Source organism: Schistocerca nitens, chromosome 1 (assembly GCF_023898315.1).
Source record: "Schistocerca nitens isolate TAMUIC-IGC-003100 chromosome 1, iqSchNite1.1, whole genome shotgun sequence".
Taxonomy (NCBI): Eukaryota; Metazoa; Arthropoda; class Insecta; order Orthoptera; family Acrididae; genus Schistocerca; species Schistocerca nitens.
In genome coordinates, this window is record NC_064614.1 from 537393295 (window position 1) to 537414619 (window position 21325).

The 21325-nt window shown below is 37.3% G+C and overlaps 1 protein-coding gene across 2 annotated transcripts in view; it reads left to right on the forward strand.

The window, feature by feature from the left end:
• Positions 1–2000: 2000 nt before the first annotated feature.
• The window catches only part of LOC126253574 (kelch domain-containing protein 4), a 43336-nt gene continuing 24011 nt past the window's right edge, over positions 2001–21325 (forward strand). Inside the window, exons 1-5 of one of the 2 annotated variants that reach the window (XM_049955007.1) lie at positions 2001–2293; positions 2381–2551; positions 9529–9764; positions 19370–19536; positions 19646–19795. In XM_049955007.1, coding sequence (XP_049810964.1) covers positions 2180–2293; positions 2381–2551; positions 9529–9764; positions 19370–19536; positions 19646–19795 — 838 coding nt within the window. In that variant the 5' untranslated portion in view covers positions 2001–2179. The remainder of the gene's footprint in view (positions 2294–2380; positions 2552–9528; positions 9765–19369; positions 19537–19645; positions 19796–21325) is intronic. The other variant, XM_049955000.1, reaches the window with a different exon arrangement.

Sequence of the window (21325 nt, forward strand, 5' to 3'; positions counted from 1 at the left end):
AATTGGATTAACACGGGATATTAAACGTATAAAGAATAGGGTAGAGCAAATGATCACAGTTTTGTTTGATCCATGGGAGAGTGTCACCGAGAGACTGAAGGAACTGAACTGGAAGACAGGAATAAACTATCCCGAAGAAGTCTATTAACAAAGTTTCAAGAACTGGCCTTAAATGATAACTCTAGGAATATACACACATCAAAAAAAGTTTTGCATCACGCCAGTTCCCAGAATTCCTGAAGATAGACGTTGACTGTTGATATTGTATCAAAGACACAGTCCCTTTGACCGTTCAGAGATGTCACCATACCCGCCCAAAGATGTAAACAACCATGCATGAGCAGCGCCTATTAGACGAAGAGGGTCTGACAGCCGATCAGTTCCTGTCATTCCGCCAGGAAGGAGGCAAACAGCTCATGTTGTCTGTAGTTGAAGCATGCCGAGACTGTCAATACCGCGGTCCGATCGCGTCCGCATTGTTACTTTGTGTCAGGAAGGGCTCTCAACAAGGGAAGTGTTCGTACACGAAGGAGATAGAGAGAGAGACAGGAACTGTTGGTAACATGCCTCGCTCAGGCCGCCCAAGGGCTTGCAGCGGATGTCCGCTACCTACAGATTATGGCTCGAAGGAACCCTGGCAGCAACGCCACCATGTCGAATAATATTTTCGTGCAACCACAGGTCGTCGTGGTGCACAATAGGCAGCATGGTGCTCAAATTCACTCCCGAGGCCCACGGCGTGGTCCATCTTTGCAACCTCGACACTATGCAGCGCAGTACAGATGGGCCCAATAACATGCCGAATGGACCACTCAGAGTTGTTATCACATTCTCTTCACCGATGAGTGTCGCATATACCTTCAACCAGACAATTATCGGAGACGTGTTTGGAGGCCTTAGACACACTGTGCAGCGAGTGCAGCAAGGTGGACGTTCCCCGTTGTTTTGAAGTGGCGTTATGCGGGGCCGATGTACGCCGCTGGTGAGCACGGAAGCCGTCATTGTGGCTGTACGTGAATGCCATCCTCCGACTGATAGTGCAACCATATCGGCAGCATTCGGGCGAGGCATTCGTCTTCATGGACGACAATTCTCGCCCCCATCGTGCACATCTTGTGAATGACTTCCTTCAGGATAACGACATTGCTCGACTAGAGTGGCCAGCTTGTTCCCCAGACATGAACCCTATCGAACATGCCTGGGATAGAGTGAAAAGGGCTGTTTATAGACAACGTGACCCACCAACCACTCTGAAGGATCTACGCCGAATCGCCATTGAGGAGTGGGACAATCTGGACGAACAGTGTCTTGGATAGTGTGCCATGACGAATACAGGCATGCATCAATGCAAGAGGACGTGCTACTGGGTATTAGACGTTCCGGTGTGTACAGCAACCTGGACTCTCTAGCGGTTCTAGGCGCTCAGTCCGAAACCGCGCGACTGCTACGGTCGCAGGATCGAATCCTGCCTCGGGCATGTATGTGTGTTATGTCCTTAGGTTAGTTGGGTTTAAGTAGTTCTAAGTTCTAGGGGACTGATGACCACAGATGTTAAGTCCCATAGTGCTCAGAGCCATTTGAACCTGGACCACCATCTGTGAAGATCTCGCTGTATGGTGGTACAACATGCAATGTGTGGTTTTCGTGAGCAATAAAAAGGTAGGAAATGATGTTTATGTTGCTCTCTATTCCAGTTTTCCGTATAGGTTCCTGGAACTCTCGGAACCGAGGTTATGCAATTTTTTTTATATATATATGCGTGTACTACAGTCTCATACGTATCGCTCACATACGGATCGTGACGATGAAATTACATTAATTACTGCACGCACAGAGGAATTCAAACAATCATTTTTCCCGCGCTTCGTACGTGAATGGAACGGGAAGAAATCCTATTAACCGATTCAGTGTGACGTACCCTCTGCCGTGCATCTCACTGTTGTTTGCAGAGTATAGATGTAGACATATACGAAATTCAGTCACTCAAAGAACACCGTCCGCTCCGTCCGATCCGCTTGTTAGACTGTATGTTTAGCACACCAGTGGCAGACATGAAACAATCGAATAGCGACACGAGAGTGTTATGTTTGTTTATGTTTTGTTGTGGCCCACATGGTATGCAATCTTAGTGTCGTAGCGTAAATTGTTTGAGGAAGAGTAAGAGTAATAACCGTGTGTCATGGGGAAGAAAGATAAAAATAAGAAAAAGGGGAAGGGAGCCGAGAAAACCGCAGCGAAGACAGAGAAGAAGCTATCTCAGAAACAGAAGAAAGAACTTGCTGCAATCGGTGAAGTAATGCCGCTTTAAGCTCATTTTCAGTTATGCGCCGTAAAAACGTTTCTGTTTCCTGAAATAACTTTTAATTTATCTTCTTGCTAGGATGATATTGAAAAAATTGTTGCCCAAATCGAAAAAGAAGAGCAGAAGAAAATGCAAACTGTGGAACTGCGTGTCGGCCCACCAAGCAGAAGAGTGAACTTTTCTTTTGTTCCCCATCCTGAAAAGGATGAGCTAATTTTGTTTGGCGGAGAATATTTTAATGGACAAAAAGTAAGATATCAGCACGCAAACTATTCCAAGTATATGTACGAAACTAGGCATTTTGTTTCAGAGAGATGTCAGGCGTCATTTGGCATTCTTAATGTTGTGGATTATGCCAATGCATTATTTGGAATTCCCTATAGTTTTTACAGTATTATAAAAGACTGTTATAAATTAATGAGCGTATGAAGAACGATACAATAAAGCCTGCCAATCTGCACTATTCCAGTTATGTGCGGTTTTATTTCATGAGGCGTACTACAGACAAATCGTTTTGTCCTGTGTGACAATGATGTCTAGTGCAACTGGAGAATAATTAAATGATTGTTTCAAGACTAAAATCGATCCATTTTCACTCCAGGTGTACCTACAAAATCATTTACAATATCCGCCGATCACTGCATTTGTTCAGTAAATAAGGCAGTTAGAATACCCTATAAAAATTGCAGAAATATTCCACTTTCGAAGACGTATTCCTCTGCTGGCATTCCATAGATCTTTTTATGATATCGTTCACTCTTATCCTCTCCAAGAAGTTTCCAAGTAATTTCTCTTAATTCAGCCTGTTGTACAATATTCCAATTATTCTTTCCAATTCTTGCATTTTCTTTAACTTTGCCCTTGGACCATTTTAGTGTATTTTGCTTTCTTATTGCTGACAACTCTTTTGGTGTTTGCGTAAGTGCCTCTGTTAAAAAAATCACCCGGTTTTTCTATTTAAAGGGTGTTACAAAAAGGTACGGCCAAACTTTCAGGAAACATTCCTCACACACAAATAAAGAAAAGATGTTATTTGGACATGTGTCCGGAAACGCTTAATTTCCATGTTAGAGCTCATTTTACTTTCGTCAGTATGTACTGTACTTCCTTGATTCACCGCCATGATTTCATATGGGATACTCTACCTGTGCTGCTAGAACATGTGCCTTTACAAGTGCGACACAGCATGTGGTTCATGCACGATGGAGCTCCTGCACATTTCAGTCGACGTGTTTGTACGCTTCTCAACAACAGATTCGGTGACCGATGGATTGGTAGAGGCGGACCAATTCCATGGCCTCCATGCTCTCCTGACCTCAACCCTCTTGACTTTCATTTATGGGGGCATTTGAAAGCTCTTGTCTACCCAACTCCGGTACCAAATGTAGAGACTCTTCGTACTCGTATTGTGGACGGCTGTGATACAATACGCCATTCTCCAGGGCTGCATCAGGGATTCCATGTGACGGAGGGTGGATGCCATGTATCCTCGCTAACGGAGGAAATTTTGAACATTTCCTGTAACAAAGTGTTTGAAGTCACGCTGGTACGTTCTGTTGCTGTGTGTTTCCATTCCATGATTAAAGTGATTTGAAGAGCAGTAATAAAATGAGCTCTAACACGGAAAGTAAGTGTTTCCAGACACATGTCCACATAACATATTTTCTTTCTTTGTGTGTGAGGAATGTTTCCTGAAAGTTTGGCCGTACCTTTTTGTAACACCCTGTATAACATGCGTTTTTTAATGTGCTGAACTTGTTTAATTAAACTTAATGTACAAAAATGGAACAGAAAAACAGACAGATAGATATGTGAAAATAAGGGAGTTGAGGATATATGCAATGGAGATATACTTGGGCAGTAGTGAGATGAAATGATGGAAGGTGGACTACTGGGATTCTGTTTTGGATTCTTCATGGTAAGAAAAGAGTTAGGGGATGGCCTAAGGGAAATTACAGGACATATTTGGTTGTGGAAAGTTGAAAACTGTAATGTATGGAAAATTCTTGAAGAGGCCTGTATCTAGCAGTGCATGATAAATGGCTGATTATTATTATTGTTATTACCTCCCAAGACTTAAATACTTTCTCATAATCTGCACTTCCAGCATCCTGACTGATGAGTCTGTTTCTTTTCATTTTTGTATCTGTGTGTTACCTCATAGTTTCTGATCATTTGCAGTTTCCAATTGGTATAAAATCAGCTTATTCTGAACAGTTTCTGTATTGTTACTTAAAAGTTAGTCAGTTTTACGTACAGTTTTTGTCCTTGCCAAGTCAGTTTCTTACCAAAGAATAATACTTTGTTTTGTCCTACTTCTCATTATCTCTGTGTTGGGAGTTGCTTTCATGTATTAGTTTCTGCAACTCACCATATAGGTTTGTGTGAGCACATTGGTGCATAGACTGGGATAATTTACATGGAACATCTTTTGTTTTTAATATTGTTTTTAATTTTCTTGTTTACAGCATAGTCATCTTCTTAATTTATTCCACCATCTGTACCTCTGTAATAAAACTTATGGAGTGCTTTGAGAACATAACAGAATTCTTTTCTTGGGGGAATTTTTTTTAATTCGTCTACATCAAAGTTATCCCTTTCAAAACAATTCGTGTTAAATGTAATACACTTACTCCAGCACTTTTTCCAACTCTCAAAACCATTTTGGAGCTTGATTTTTGGGATAGCTTTTAGCTCTCTCGCTGATACATCTTTAATCTCGTCTATGCTTAAAGCAAGGTAATCCTTTGTTTTTAAGAACAGAAAAAGTGACATTGGGCCTTGTCTGGTGAGTATAGAGGCTGACTCCTCATTACAGTATTGTTTCTGATCAACAATTCATAAAAAAGCAACAAAGTTTGAACAGGTGCAGTATTTTTGTGCAAAAGCCATGAATTGTTTTAAAAACCATTCAAAAGCCAAGATTGCACAAAGTATATTTTTGTTTTCAACAACTGGTTTCATAAGTCTTAGCTGTCATCTTCAGGCCTTTTTGTAGGAAAACATGTTCATTTTACACTGAACCTCATGCACAAGATGTTAACTGGATAAAACGTAGCATTTGACACCTTGTGCATGAGGTTCAGCATAAAATGAACATATTTTACTACAAAAAAAATGTTTAAGACCTGAAGATGACAGTTCAAACTGTTGAAAGTATTTGTCTTGATTAAAAAAATATTTTGTACTATCTTGACTTTTGAATGGTTTTTAACAATTAAAACTGATCGCCCATCGATTCTCTCCTAATGAGAAAATTCAATTAATTGTTTTGTTGCAAACCTGGGCTCACCCCCCCCCCCCCCCTCCCCCCTCTCTCCCCTCCCACATTGCTTCACACGTGCAGTTGAATTTGTAAGTAGTACTACTTATTCATCGTTCAACCTTGGGTCAGATGTCAGTGTGCACTATACCATTAAAATCAAAGCATACAGGGAGTATAAGCTTAACATTTGACCATATTTGTCAAGTTGTTTTTTCTGGGGGATCAAGAATGCTACTGCTGGGACTGTTCAACCTTTGGCTCAATGTCATATATGTAAACCCATGCTTCATCACCTATTTTGGCATTTTAGTAGTTTGACATCATTGTTGATTTAATCTAATGATCGCAGATAACTTGCTTTCACTGCTGTTTTTGTCTGAAAGTCAACCACTTTGCGACAGATTTTGCTGTTACAGTTTTAATTCAAAACCTCTGAAAAAATTTCACGCATTTGATATGCTAGTATTATAATAGAGTTCTCTGTTATTCGGTGGTCATTCATAATCCATTTCTTTCCCTTTTTCCACAATTTCATTTGTTGTTGATGTGCAGAGGGGTCCAGGGTGCTCGCTGTCTTCTTCATCTTCATGGCCTTTTTCAAAATGTTTATATCACGCGTAGACACTTGCTTACTCGCAACATGCTCACCAAAAGCTGTATTTAACTTTTCTAAAACTTGGCTACACTTAATTCTGTTCTTACAGAAAATATTATTATGAATTCTCTGATCAATTTCCATACATTCTAAATAGTCACTGATATCACCAAAACACATGTAACCATTTTGGTAGCTGAGAACACATTAAACATCCAATCATGCTAACATAATGCAGATGCTTGTCAGATAAGTTTGCTAACATAACAACAAAGAAATCAATGAATTGGTCTAATACAGCATGCAAAATTACAATATTCCCATGACTCTTTTTAATACACCGTGTAAATCCTTATTATAATTCTATTTTATCTTCTTTTTCTTTTTCACACTTCTCATACTCCTAGTACATCCCATTTGATCATCTTGAAATAGCAACATTCCTGCTTCAGGAAGTCTGTTTATTTATTGTGTGATATGAAAACCGGGTGATGGAGGAAAATGATTTCTTTCAATTTGTTTATTAGTGTCTAGACCCAAGCATAAGAAAGATTATTCCATATTGCACTCCTCTACCAGTTCCATAATATATCTTCAGCTCCAAAAGTTCTGCTGTTTATTGCCTTTAAACATATAGTAGTACAAACAATGGGATTTCCAAGGTTCATTTACTTGACTACTTAGCCAAACATCTTATTGCAAAGTGTGGTCACAGAAGTTACTGTTCCTGCCCAATGGGCTTGAGCCATTGCTGATCTCCCTCAAACCACTACTCCTGGTATTCTTTCAGCCCAGATGGAATACCAACATCCCAGGAAATATGTATGTAATAGTATGACGTCCTACAATGTTACCCATGGTACACTGCCTTGATAGTATATGAAGAGTTTGCAACCAATCTGCACCTTGACGGAGATATACTGGAAGCATTCTCCTTGGAGGTCAGAGTGCTTCTAAATCTCAGAGCCAGAGTTCAAAATGATCACTTTGCTTGCTGATTACAAACCATAATTGCCAATTGTTATTTAGCATTCAGACTGTCTCTCTATACCTGCACGCTCGTATTATCTAACAGTCCCATATTACTTGCTTCAGTCTGTTGTAGACTGATGGAAAATGTTTTATGCGTTCATATTATGACCTTTTTGAAGAACAAAGTCTCTTGTCCATGAGATCCAGAGGGCCATAGATAATGGTTCCTATGTTGACGCCATGTACCTTGTCTTCCAGAAGGCAATTGATACAGTTGTGCCTTATTGCTTAGTTTCATTTCTGGGGTGCACTGGAGGACAAAGTGTACACAACAAATCCTCACACGATAGAGGAACTCAAGGAATCAATTAGTTCAATATCTCGGAGAGAATTACATCATGTGATTAATAATTTCTTGAGAAGATATCATAAATGTGTGGAAAATAATGGCAGTGTGTTCCAGCATCTCCTTGCTTGACATGGGTGAGTACAAAATTTATTTGCTTATATTTTAAGTGTTGTCATGTCGTACTGCACCAGGCGACACAGCATCTGATCACTGGGCAATGGAATGTTCGATGCCCAACATCTACTGCGCCACTCAGGCGGTCATCAGATAAATAGGACATCTATTACATGGAGATACCACAATCCCATGTAAGACAGCATGGTCAGCACCTAATAGAATATGAAAGTTGACTCCATTTGGCTGACTGCTTGACTTGTGCAATATTCAGATTTGTGGAGCATTCAGTTGTGACAGTAGTTCATTGTTCATTGCAACCCTTTCACATCTGTGTCTGCCGGCCAAGGAAAAGTAATAGACTCCCTGCAGCATTCTTAATATTATGCACCATTAGTTGGAGACTAGCAGCTGGCAGACTAGAGAATTGCCATCCCATGCAGCTGCTTTTGGAGTGATGCAGTGACTTTGAAGAATGAAAATCTGATGAATGGCCTCAAATAGTGTTCAGCATTGGATCGTGGTTCTGCACTACTAAATGACCATCATTAGCAGGTACAGCTTTGGTCATGGGAGAAATCCTATTCTTCCAATGGTCTGGAGAGGCACTATGGTGTAACTACTGATATCATGGTGTGGGGAACAGGGAGCCATCCGATATGATTTCAGGTCATGCCTGGTAAAGATTGAGGGAACTCTCACAACACAACAGTATGTCATTGACATCCTGTGTCCTCATACATTACCCCTCATGTGACAGTACTAAGTGCCATTTTTAACAAGACATGGCTCGTCCACACACATCATATGTTTCTAAGAACTGCGTGCATAATGTTAAGGTACTGCCACAGCCAGCAAGATTCGCAGAACTGCCCCCAGTAGAACATATGTGGGACCAACTCAGGAATCAACTCCAATCCAGTGCCAGTATCCAGGATATCTAGGACGAATTACAACTGTTGTGGGTCAGCTTGCCTCAGGAGAGGATACAATAGCTTTATAACACCCTTCCCAGCCAAAACAGTGCGTGCATCCAAGCTATGTCATATTGATAAAGTGAGCCCATACTGCCTTGTTCTATATAAATTTGACTTGATTTTGTAATCACTGGAATAACATCATGTGTCCTCTCATCCCATGAAGTTTCATTTCATTTCCTCCTCTTCTTCTAGGTGCTTCACTTTTATTTGTCAGGCCATGTATATAAAGTCCAACATATGTAATATCATTCCTATCCATTACCCTAAGCAGTGTCTTATATACATGAAGATAGTTGTGTTAAGCTAGCACTGGTTTTCGTGCTAGCTTGCTTTGTCCATGAGCAAATCATCATACATTATTTTCTTGCAATTTATTTTTGATGTTCAACAATTATCATTAACTGGGTGCACAATTTTGCACATTTCTTCTCTGTCATGTCACTATGTTCAGTTTAGTTATAGATCTATAGCTTGTCTAGCACATTCCAAATTAAACATGGTACCTGATAGTTCTGTACCTGCTAGTGTTTTCTTTCCCTTCTTAAAATATTGCATACAACAGATATTATAGGAAAATTATAAGTTACTGACAAAAGCAACACAAAATGCAGAAACAGCACGTCATTATGTATATTATGGGCTGAAAGAGCGATTCTGCACCTAACATATAGTGTAAGTAAACTGTCAGAAACCTTAATTTGAGGAAAGCCCATAGTTTTAAACATTCTTTGTTCATTTTATATTTTCTAACTCATTCGCTCTTTGCTGCATTTCTGGTTCATTTTTATTATCGAAGCTGACACTATCATCTTAAGTGCATTGTCATTATGACAGTTTGTTTGATTAAATTTCAGTACATAAGGCTGTAATGTGAATGCTGTGTCTTACTTATTATATGAATATTTATCTTTATTGTAATCTTTCTGATGTCCACAATTTTTAATTTTCCAGATGGAGATGTACAATGATCTCTTCTTTTACAACATCCCACGCAACGAGTGGGTGTTAGTTAAGTCGCCAGGAGCTCCTCCACCACGCAATGGTCACCAGGCTGTTGCTGTAGCAGCTGGGAAAGGGCAGCTGTGGATTTTTGGTGGGGAATATGCCAGCCCTTCACAGTCTCAATTCTATCATTACAGAGACCTTTGGGTTTACCATTTAGCTACAAAAAAGTGGGAGAAGATAAGGTATACAGAGTTAATAGTATATTTCATGAAGGAAGTGTAGCAATCAGTTGCGTGCAGTAAAATTCAGATTTTATTTATTACCGTAGTGAGGGGAAAAACTGAAAGTAAGGAATCTAATGTATCTTAGAAAATGTCCACTCAAAATACGCATGCTGTAAATGAAGGTCCACATTGTTCAACAGAGGTAATTCACTTGTTTAAAAAGCAATCGGATGTTAATGACCGGAACAGGGCTGCAGAAGAGCATATTTTCTTCCTCAAAAGTTGGACCTTTAAAATAGTGGGAGAGCGGTGGGGCGGGAGTCATATTAAGAAGACATTACAAAAAACTATGGAATAGATAAGTCATTTCTGTCCTAAAATTTTGAGACCCTGACAGATGAGAGGCTAGAGGAAACTACAAAATAAAATGCAGTTAATAAAAAATGAAAAGTGAAGAGATCACTATCACATTTTTGGTTTTTCCATGTTTCGTAATACATTCACCCTTGATAAATTGGCTTTTTAGAAAGATTGTGACTCAATGACTTTTTTGTGGACTTTGGTCAAGCAGTTCCAATTTTAGCATTTAATGAATTAATACAATTTGTCTGTCTTAATACAAATTTTAGACAAATACACACACTTGTATTCAGTTAATTTTCTAAGGGAAGGTGTAAGCAATATGCAGGGTATTGCACATGCCATGGGCTCAAGACACAAAAATATTTGTAAGGTATTACAGGTATATAACCTAAACATCTATTACCTTCAAGAATTTCGCATACAAGGACCATTCACAAAGGAAGACACTGTGGTAATTGTGGCAAGTGGGCAGCAGCATAGACAGGGACCCTAATTATTCAATTTAGGGTGACCTGGTAAAGATAGCTTTAGCAACGTGGAAAACAGGCAACCAGAAAGCAAATTTTAATATACACATTTCATGCAAACAGCCTCTAATTGAAACTGGAGATTTTCAGAAACTGACAGAAAAATTAGGGGCTTCCAGTTGTAATCGAGCCAGTGCACAAAATTAGTTATTCTTATTGCATCATAATATCTAAGGACTTAGGGATAAGTTTAATAAGTTGCTTATTTGTGTTGAAGAATTAGATTTGTGCAAACCAATTAATATAATCTCTTCTCCAAACATCATGTGACCACTGGTATAGATATGTCGACTGTTACAGCATTTAAGTTAGCCTCTTACGTCTATGGAGAAAATATGGAGAAAGAGGAGTTGCCACATTTGTCAGAAACTGTTTTAATTTTAAGAACATTGTATTAATAAATTTTGCTCAGAGCAGCACTTAGGAACTTGGGCAAAGGAACCACAATTTCATGATAACTAACTACTAAACTAACTAAACTAACTCCGTCTACAGGCCGCAAGCGACCCATCGGGACCATCCGACCGCCGTATCATCCTCAGGTGAGGATGCGGATAGGAGGGGCATGGGGTCAGCACACCGCTCTCCCGGTCGTTATGACGGTTTTCTGTGACCGGAGCCGCTACTATTCGGTCGAGTAGCTCCTCAATTGGCATCACGAGGCTGAGTGCACCCCGAAAAATGGCAACAGCACGTGGCGGCGGGATGGTGACCCATCCAAGCGCCGGCCACGCCCGACAGCGCTTAACTTCGGTGATCTCACGGGAACCGGTGTATCCACTGTGGCAAGGCCGTTGCCTACAATTTCATGATAAGTCTTTATAATTGTAAACACACACACACACACACACACACAACCTTCAGGAAACTTTAGCCTCTCTATAAAAAATCTGGAATCTATGCTATCCCAACTTACAGTAAAAAAACAAGGAAGTAGTGGTTGCTGGTGATTGATTTTAATGGAGAGTTATTGAAAAGCTCTGTCGAACAATTATTGCCATCAGTAACAATTTGAGACTGCTGTTGATAATATTTTTGTAGACAAATCTAGGGGAAAAGAGTCTAATCACAAAAGTAACAGTAAATGGGCTATCTCTTCTGACATGTCGCATCTTATGTTAAATGTTGAAACGTGTCAGGGTATAAAATCTATTAAATCTGAGCATGGGAGGGTAATAAATTAGTCAAAAATTGAGAATTTTAGATTATTACTGAAAAACATGAACTGGATAGATGTTAACAATACTTCTGACTCAAATGGAAAACACAACCATTCATTTAGAAAGTTACTTTCTAACTTGAAAATTGTTTTTCCCTAAAGTTACTCAACTCAAACAGAAGTCTGAAAATAAACCATGGATTACACAAGGAATAAAGATATGTGGAAAAAAGGAAACTATCCACTATTTAGGAACAGCTCTGATGTTAACATTGTTATACATCACAAAGAATACTTCAAAATATTGAAGCAAGTAATGCAGAAATTTAAGCAGCTTTATTGTGAGAAAAAGGTAATTACATCAGGCATCAGAATAAAAACTACATGGGATATACTGAAGACAGAGACAGATGGGATCAGGAAGGAACAAATAGCTCTAAAAATAAATGAGACATTGGTAACAAGGGTATGCAGTGTTGCAAACATCTTAAACAAGTACTTTGTTTCTGTTACTGACAAGTTGGTGTTATCAGGCTCAGTAAGCAATGCAATGGAATGTCTGAGACCAGTCTCTACAAATTACTTCAGTAATATGGAAATGACTCTCACTTTTTCCAAAGAAGTAGCACCCATTGTGAAATCCTTAAAATCAAAGTATTCTTGTGGTTATGATAACATATCAGCAAAGTTAATCAAAGAGTGATCATGCAAGTTGCGTTCTATCGAAGTTATTTGTGTAATAAATCTCTTTATTAGTGGAACATTTGCAGAACGGCTAACATATGCTGAAGGTAAGCCTCTTTACAAGAAGGGAGATACAGAGATACCATCAAACTAATGACCAATTTCAAAAATATCTGAAAAGGTGTCTTCAAGCATTGTCTTAAGCATTTGGCTGCAAATAATGTTTCTTCCAAGTCACAGTTTGGGTTTCTTAAAGGTTCCAACACAGAGAAGGCTATTTACACACACTTAATTCATTGGATGACAAATTAGAGGCTACTGGGATTTTTTGTAACCTGTAAAAAGCCTTTGACTCTGTGAATCACAGCATTCTTTTAAGTCAATTAGAATATTATGATGTCACTGGCAGTGCTGTAATATGCTTCAGCTCTTACCTGCCGAACAGGTACAGTTGCTGCCATTGTGAAATACCTGTGTAGTAAGCAATCTGTCTTCAACTAATTGGGAATTAAGTACATGTGGTGTTCCTCAAGGTTCCATCATGGGTCCATTGCTTTTTCTTTTGTGCATTAATGATCTCTCATTTGTTACATTACTAGATGCTAAGTTTATTTTCTTTGCAGATGATGCAAACATTACAGTAAATAGCAAGTCACACACATATCTAGAAATGGCTGTTAATCAAATTTTCGCTGGCATTAATAAATGGTTTAAATCTAATTCACTGTCATTAAACTTCGAAAATACCCACTATACACAGCTCAGAATTAACTACTGCTTCTCAGTATATTTATTCCTTAATGATATTTGTTTAAATAATAAATTTCTTTCCAACCGATAGCTCGATACATAGTCTCAGTACTGGGAATAAAAACAATCTACATAACGACATAAATCCACTTACCTTTGTCCAGAAAGGCTCCAATATTCAGGAACAACATTTTCAATAAATTACCAGCAACCATTAAAAGCTTGGCTTCATATAAAGCAAAGTTTAAAGGAAAAATTTCTGTTAGATTTCAGTTTTGAACAGTGAAGATTAATTATTTTATGTATGATAAATTTATTAAAAGTGCATGACTGCTTCATTCTGACAGTGTATTAATTCTGTAAATATTATCAGTTCCAGTTTACTGTAATGAACTCACATCTCCTGGCAAATGCTCAGGGAAGTGGATTATTATGTTCAAATGTTCTATGTTTTTTATGTTATACTTTCTGATGACATGTTCCACACCCATGAGAATCATCTCATTTTGGGGTCTATGGAATGAAAACTAAGTCAAATCTAATCAATTTTATCTATAGTGAAAGCAAATTGTGCAATGGTTTCTTCATTCAAATGCTAGTGTTGCTGCCTCCTCCACACATGTTACAAACTTAGACCATAGATGACATCATTATATTGAAACCAGCATCTCAATCAGCTGACTGTTGGGGGCAACCACTTGCAGGTGACTGCTGCAACACTGATCAATTTAGTTTTGATGTTTTTTTCAGTAAATGTTTCTTTATTAAAAGAGGGAATCTTGTGCAGTATTTGGTTGCTCAAAAGGTATGTGAAAAGAAGTAATATTTAATTCTATAGGTGAAGTTAATATACAATAAACATAAAAATTGTGACCCGTTTTTCAATATTAACTCTGTGAGCTTTCTGGCTGAAGGTAAAAAATGATATCATCACAAAGCATATGCGAAAGATATTCTATTTGAGAGTATGTATTTGTGTCTAAATAGTACTAATTGAATGATATGGACCATTATATATCTATCTTGTAAAAACACAGTGGTCCTCAATCTAAAACCAGATGACTGGCGAAGATTTGAGATGAAAGAACATTTATATCTAACTCACTATAAGAATTTTCTCTCTGATCACAATTTTCTGATATATGGTGCTTCTTATCTCGATATCATTCCGGTATGTGCACTGGACTAAGCAAAAGTCATAAATGATAAATTCTTATTTTGTATAAAAACCAGACATTATGGAGAGAAATGAATGTCATTTCTGGTAAAGGTGTAATAAAAGTAAAGGTGTTATAAAACATCAAATATATTGCTGAGTGATGATCATAAAACTAAATGCTTCGTGCCAAACTGATATCTTGTCCTGTGCTCCTGTGGAACCAATGAACTAAATGGCCTCAGTGCTACAAATCCAGAAATTTACCAAAGAATTATACAATACAGTGTTCAAATGTTTGTTATGCTTTCACCTGGTCAAATATAAAGGTGATAACCACCACAGTAATATTGGGAATTTAAGAGAAATTAGATTAACTGCACTGTAACATGTGTAATGCTAACATATAAGCTTACCATATTTTGTGTGTCCAACTCAGGATGTATTACCATTTTTCTTTAGTCAACCCATAACATATTTTAGAAATTAATTAAAACCCTTAAAAGTTTACTGAAACATTAAATTTTATTTATTGAGCTGCACTTTTCATTAGACATGGTGTTTTTCAGAAATGGCTTACATACAGTGTGGGCTGCCCAACCAATTCTTAAACCAAGTCTATCTAAATCACTTTTAACTTTTCTAAACACATTTTCATCCCCCTTTCTCTTGACACCACCATCATTACTGTTAGTGTTATAAGCAGTACAATAAATCAACTTTTCTTCAGGTTCATATTTCTTTACGCACTGCAAAAGACGCCAAATCAAAATTTTAGTAGTGTCACCTGACACTTCATTGAAACTTAAAAGTTACCATTTATGACCTAAAAATTTCAAATTTAAAAGTTTGACTTGAATTCCCTCCATCAGACTGAAATGACTTGGAACAACCATAGCAAGTTTTACTTCACTTCTGTTACATAATTAATGTTTCCCAAAGAGCACAAAATATTAGCAAATAAAAATTGCAAAACAACATTAACAGTAATTACCTCTGTTTTGGTTCGAGCAGTTGAAAATTTTGGTTCATATAATGTTTTAACTAGTTTAGATGTGCAGCCTGATGTTTTGAAATTTGAGTTTGTACCTAACAGTGTGGCATGAAAATGTAACCTTGTGAGCAGTACACTCCAGACCACAATTCGCAGCCTTGGGTTTAAAAAAAGTCATATGTTTGGTGTAGCAGTAGCATCAATAGCACTACTATGTTTAGCTGTTTTCACATGGTCTTCATATGCAACAGAAAATTCTCCAGTACGTAGTCTGCAATACTCATTGTTGCTGTCAATACACAATTTCAAAAATTTGTATTCCATTTGCAAGTTAAAATTAAACACACACTTTCTTTTACCCATAGTCACATGATAAGACAAAACAAGTAGAGAGAAAATGATCAGAAAGTGTAAACAAGTTACTTCACACACAAAAACAGCACGAACACATTGCACCTAATGTGTTGCCGAATGACTAATAGTAAGTGAAAAGTTGTAGCAGAACTGGTGGCCACACTTTACCATTGATGCCACTCGTTGCTCCAAGGTCAGCTGAGAGAGGCACAGCCATAAGAGAATGTTTAAAAATGTGATGCCAAACATATAGGTCTAAATTTAAAATAAATCATCACCAGTCAAAAAATTCTCTGTCCCCAGTCGTTTTTGCAACCCTGGACGGCACTAAAGAACTAGGACTGTCTGGGCCAATTCCAGGCGTATGGTAAACATACTAATACATCAAGTCATTCAGTGCTTGATTTTAGCTATATATGAGAAAAGTTCTAAATGTCGGTTCCACTTGAGATAATGCTTAATGACAGAAATTCAGAGTATTAACCTCTGTCATGTGATTTAGATATCGGTTTCAATCTTATACACAGCAGAGACTGAAGTGTACGCAGTTTATATGTATCTGAGGTTTAAGGTTAAAATGCAGCGTATGTCACATACGGGGAGAGACTACCTTATCTGACTTGTTGGTAATAGTTTTCTAAGACCTGTACTTCTGCTTACTTATCAGTTACTGTCAGTTTCTTCTTCTTCTCTTCTTCTTCTTCTTCTTCTTCTTCAACACTATAGCCCTTGTTGGGCCAAGGCCTCTACAACACTCTGCCTCCATGCGTATTTGTTCTCTGCCTTTTTCTTCCAAGTATAATTTTCTGCTCACTAGAGTCGTAACAGCTGGACACAAGACTATTTTCTGTGTACAGCAGTCTCTGGTTCCAAAATGATGAATCCATTATATGTTGTGCAAGCACAGCAGTGTCAGGGATATATTGGGTGCATTTATTGGAATACACTTTTAATAAAACATGATTTGTGTAACAAAGTTATGCATCCCTAAAGCTTGCAGACATTTCATACACATAACTTGGTGAGTGACTGATTGAAAAAAAAATGTTCTTTCACAAAAGATTGTACTCTGTGTTTGATTTAAGACTCAAACTTATTTGACGGTGTCATTGAGACAAATTGCAGAATTAATATTCAGTTTTTCAGTAGCTGCTTCCAGCTGGTATATAATCCTTTAATAAAAATATTGACAGCTTAATTTCAGTTTCCATTGTACTTGATCTAGAAATTCTTCATTACATCAGCATTTGAGCTACACCAAAATGTGTTATTTTTAGCCGGCTGGGGTGGCTGAGCGGTTCTAGGCACTACAGTCTAGAACCGCGCGACCGCTACGGTCACAGGTTCAAATCCTGCCTCGGGCATGGGGATGTGTGATGTCCTTAGGTTAGTGAGGTTTAAGTAGTTCTAAGTTCTAGGGGACTGATGACCTCACCCATAGTGCTCAGAGCCATTTGAACCATTTTTGTTATTTATAAAATATTACACTTCATAAGTAACGCTAATGAGCCACTGTATGAATCATTAATTCAAAGCTGGCTTGACTCTTAATTCAGTTCATGGTGAAATCAATATCATCTATGTTACTTTTCATTATTTTAATCATTTTTAATCTCTCTCCATTTTAAATACCAACCTTCGTATCTTAACATAATCACTGTATACATTTTGGGTCATTTATTCAGGTATACCAAGCTGAATATAAAAAAACTAATTCAACTGAATGTCAGTACTCTGATTATAATGTTGCTTCAAACTGACAGAGGAAGGTTAAGAATTGTAGAAGTTAATACATCAGTGTTACGGCCGTTAAAAACAGAAAATTAGCTCACTTTGACAAGATTGGGGATGGAAGTTGAATGTTACTTGTTTAAGGAACTGTTTTGATATTACCAGGGATTGCACAGAAAATGGCATCTCATATGTAAGCATGCACATTGGTAATTATAGATGTTTCTCCCTCCCCCCCCCCCCCCCTCTTTCTTTTAAGATTTTGAGTTTGGTTTCATTGCAAAATTGTATGATGTCTATTGTAACAAAAAAAAAAGATTGAATCATCACTGGTCCTCACCACCTTAGCGGACATTCTCATTCTGTGTTGCTTTTTGTTGGCTGTCTTTGAAATAATTGTAACAAAACCTCATTTTTATTGTGTACGAGCTTTTGCTCACAATTTCTTCCACATGGATCTCGAACATGCATGAATTTTGAAAATTCCTTAAGCTTATTATCAGTGAGAAAAAAAGACATAAAAGACTGAAGGCAAAGCTGTAAAAAATATGCAAGAGTAAATAACTGATGTGTTTGTAAGCACACATACAGACATTTGAAGTATGAATTAAACTGTTAACATTATTGTTTTATGATAAAACGTTCCAAAATACAACTTTTTACAGATTCTATCAATTCTGTCCTGGTTTATTTAGTTTAGCTTTATAAAACTTCTGCTGTCCCGATTTTTTTTCCTTCCAGTGTAATGAAATGATCCTTAAACAAAACTGAGTTGATCCACATAAGAAAGAGAAAAGAAAATTGCCAATTTCGCTCATTTTTAGGGACAATTCATGCTTGACCAAAAATCTGAATATTTGTTTTAACAAAAAAGCACCTTAAGTTTCCTAAGACGATTTCCCTTTATCTCCCGTGGGTCGTAGTTTCTCCATACGGACCCAGTTAAAGAAAATACCATTTACTTATAGATAAGTTGGCTTCTAGGTGGCATAACAAGATAAAATGTGCACCAGATTTTAAGTTAGACCTCCAACAACACAACTGTGAAAACTGCATCCAATTTTGTGGAGTAGTTTTTGCATTATACACATACAAACATACGGACAGACAAACAAAAATTCTAAAAATAATTATTTTGGCTTCTGTTGCTGTTATAAAGTCCCCCCATATTAAGTTTTCTTAAATATCTCATATGTACAGGCACTGACCAGTTAAAATTTTATGATATGTATAGATGTTGTTATAAAGCTTCACTTTAATTTATACTGTGGGCAGAGTCTGTTATATACGCTTCATCACTTGTCTTAAAAACAAACAAATGGGGAAAAATCTGCTGCATGAAGTTCAGCTAACAATGTATTGAATAACAATTTTGTGAACATTATCACTCGTTATGCACATATTTTTCCCTATATCCTGTCATTCCATGACTAGTTTCCACATGTCAGCAAGAAATTTTATTTGAGCTATGCTTTTCCTTGGAACTATTTCTTTTTTTTTATTTGCACTTACCTGTAAAACAGGCTCTACTCTACCTAATCCTCCAGTAATAAATGTTGGTTATTCCTAATTTTGACAGTGACCATCTCTATCCATTTACTATTGTTGTTCAGACTCTGTATCCAAATTATCATCTTCCCATTTCACGTGACAAATTCTTATTCTCTTTCGATCCAGATTTAGATTTTCCATGGCTTTCCTATGTAATTTAGCGCCATTTCCAGAGTGGTTTCTTTGAAATCCGGGCTTCTGTTCCATCTCTAATGATCTTGTCACTGTGATGGAATATTAAATGTTGATCTTCCATCACTTATACTGTGAGTAGTGCTTAGGCTTGTACAATAACTATTTCAATATTGTTTTCAAGTGTATAGATACGACACAATAAATATTTGGTTCTTTTAGTGCTCCTGGAGGACCAAGTGCTAGAAGTGGACATAGAATGGTAAATGTGAAGAAAAAACTCATAGTGTTCGGTGGTTTCAGAGACAATGTAAGAGATTACCAATATTTTAATGATCTTTATGCTTTTAATATGGAGGATTACACATGGCAAAAATTAGAACCATCAGGTAATAATGTACAGCTTCTAAAAGTATAACCAATGTCACTGATGATAATATGTAAAGTACTAATCAACCTATTCAATACATTGTTTAAACTCATTATTTCTTCATACAGGTACTGCTCCTGTTCCACGATCAGGATGTCAGATGCTTGCACTCTCAGACAACAGAATATTGATCTTTGGAGGTTATCATAAAGAAAAACTCAAGAAAGATGTTGATAAAGGAGTGATCCATACAGACATGTTCTTGTTGTCCATGGACAGTAAGTAACAGCTTTATTTAGAAGAGGAAACATACTTGCATTATGTCAGCAGCACAGCACCTACTTTAGGTTAGGGAGAACAGAAACTAAGCAGCATAATTGTAGCATACTGAATCCATTCAAACTTTACTTTATTAAAAAGATAGTGTGAAGGTCAAACTGTATTTTTACTGTTAACAAAACAGTGCTCGCCTCCAGTGAATTCCATCACTCATTGCCAAAAATCTTTATACGCCATTTTTTGGGTGGAATATTTGCCCTCAAAAATTTTTTCACGATCCTCTGGGTGATGTATCCACACACATTTTTCTTCTTTTTCGTAGCTTCAAAGCTACTGCTAATTGAAAATTGCCACTTTTAAACTGGACTGCTTCTTTATGTTGTCGTTATGCTTTTCATTCTGCACATGTCAAAATACTGTATTTACACTACCATGAAATTCTGCTATCACAATATTTACAAAAAGTCATAGATTTATCAGAAGCATAAAATGCTTCAGTTCCAAATTCTCATGCTCTATGGTCAGCAGTCACAGCCAGTAGCGGATACAGAAAAACCTCAAGGAGGGGACACTAAAGATATCTAGAGCTACCTTTACTTTTACTGTAATAAAAAATAATAAAGTCACATGCAAAGTTTAATAAAGTTTTATTTAAACTGATTATACACATATACAAGACAATGCCATCTTATGATATAAAAAGGTTAAAGTTGTGATTCTCTTCATTAAATGATGAATTCGGTGTGCCCATTCTTCCTGGTGGCGGCCCCACAAGGGGGTGACGCGCGCCCCCCATATGTATCCGCCACTGGTCACAGCAGGCTTTGGCATTTTCATAATTGTGAATTACTTAAGCACATGTGTTCATCACTGAGTTTAAGATACACTGAACAGAGACAGACTTTGTTCTCACACAAGATTTCACAGGAAAGGGAAAGCATCAACAGCTGCCAACTTTGAACATCTGTGAGCAGCTGCATGACCAAAAGTGTCTAGCAATACAAATTATGACTGACTAAATAATTGCATTGTTTTGATGTGACTGCAGAAACTGTTCCAACAACTTTTAAAAACTATATTCAAATAATTATGGCAATATTATATTATATGTATTATGAGCTGAGTTTACTCTGTGATGGATAAGAGTTTGTCTTGCTTTTAATCAAGCAACAAATGCTGAAAGGTTTCATCTAATCGAAATATAAATTGCATAATATATTTAAATTTTTGATAATGTTATAGAAATACACACTAACAGCAGTAAAACATACCATTCAACCATGACTACCACCTTACCATTGCACACAATATTGTTTAATCACTAAGGTTGGCAGCAAGCATACACAAAATACCTCTAGTCTCATTTCTTAACACAGGAAATGAACTGTTACTTTAAATTACCGGTAGGTCATATGCAACAATTGGCCCTGACAAGTCAGATTTACAATTTTTTTATCGAGGAGCAGGGAAAAATGCTATTTTCCATGACATTTTGTTAAAAATAGCTGATTTCACAACTTATTTGAAGA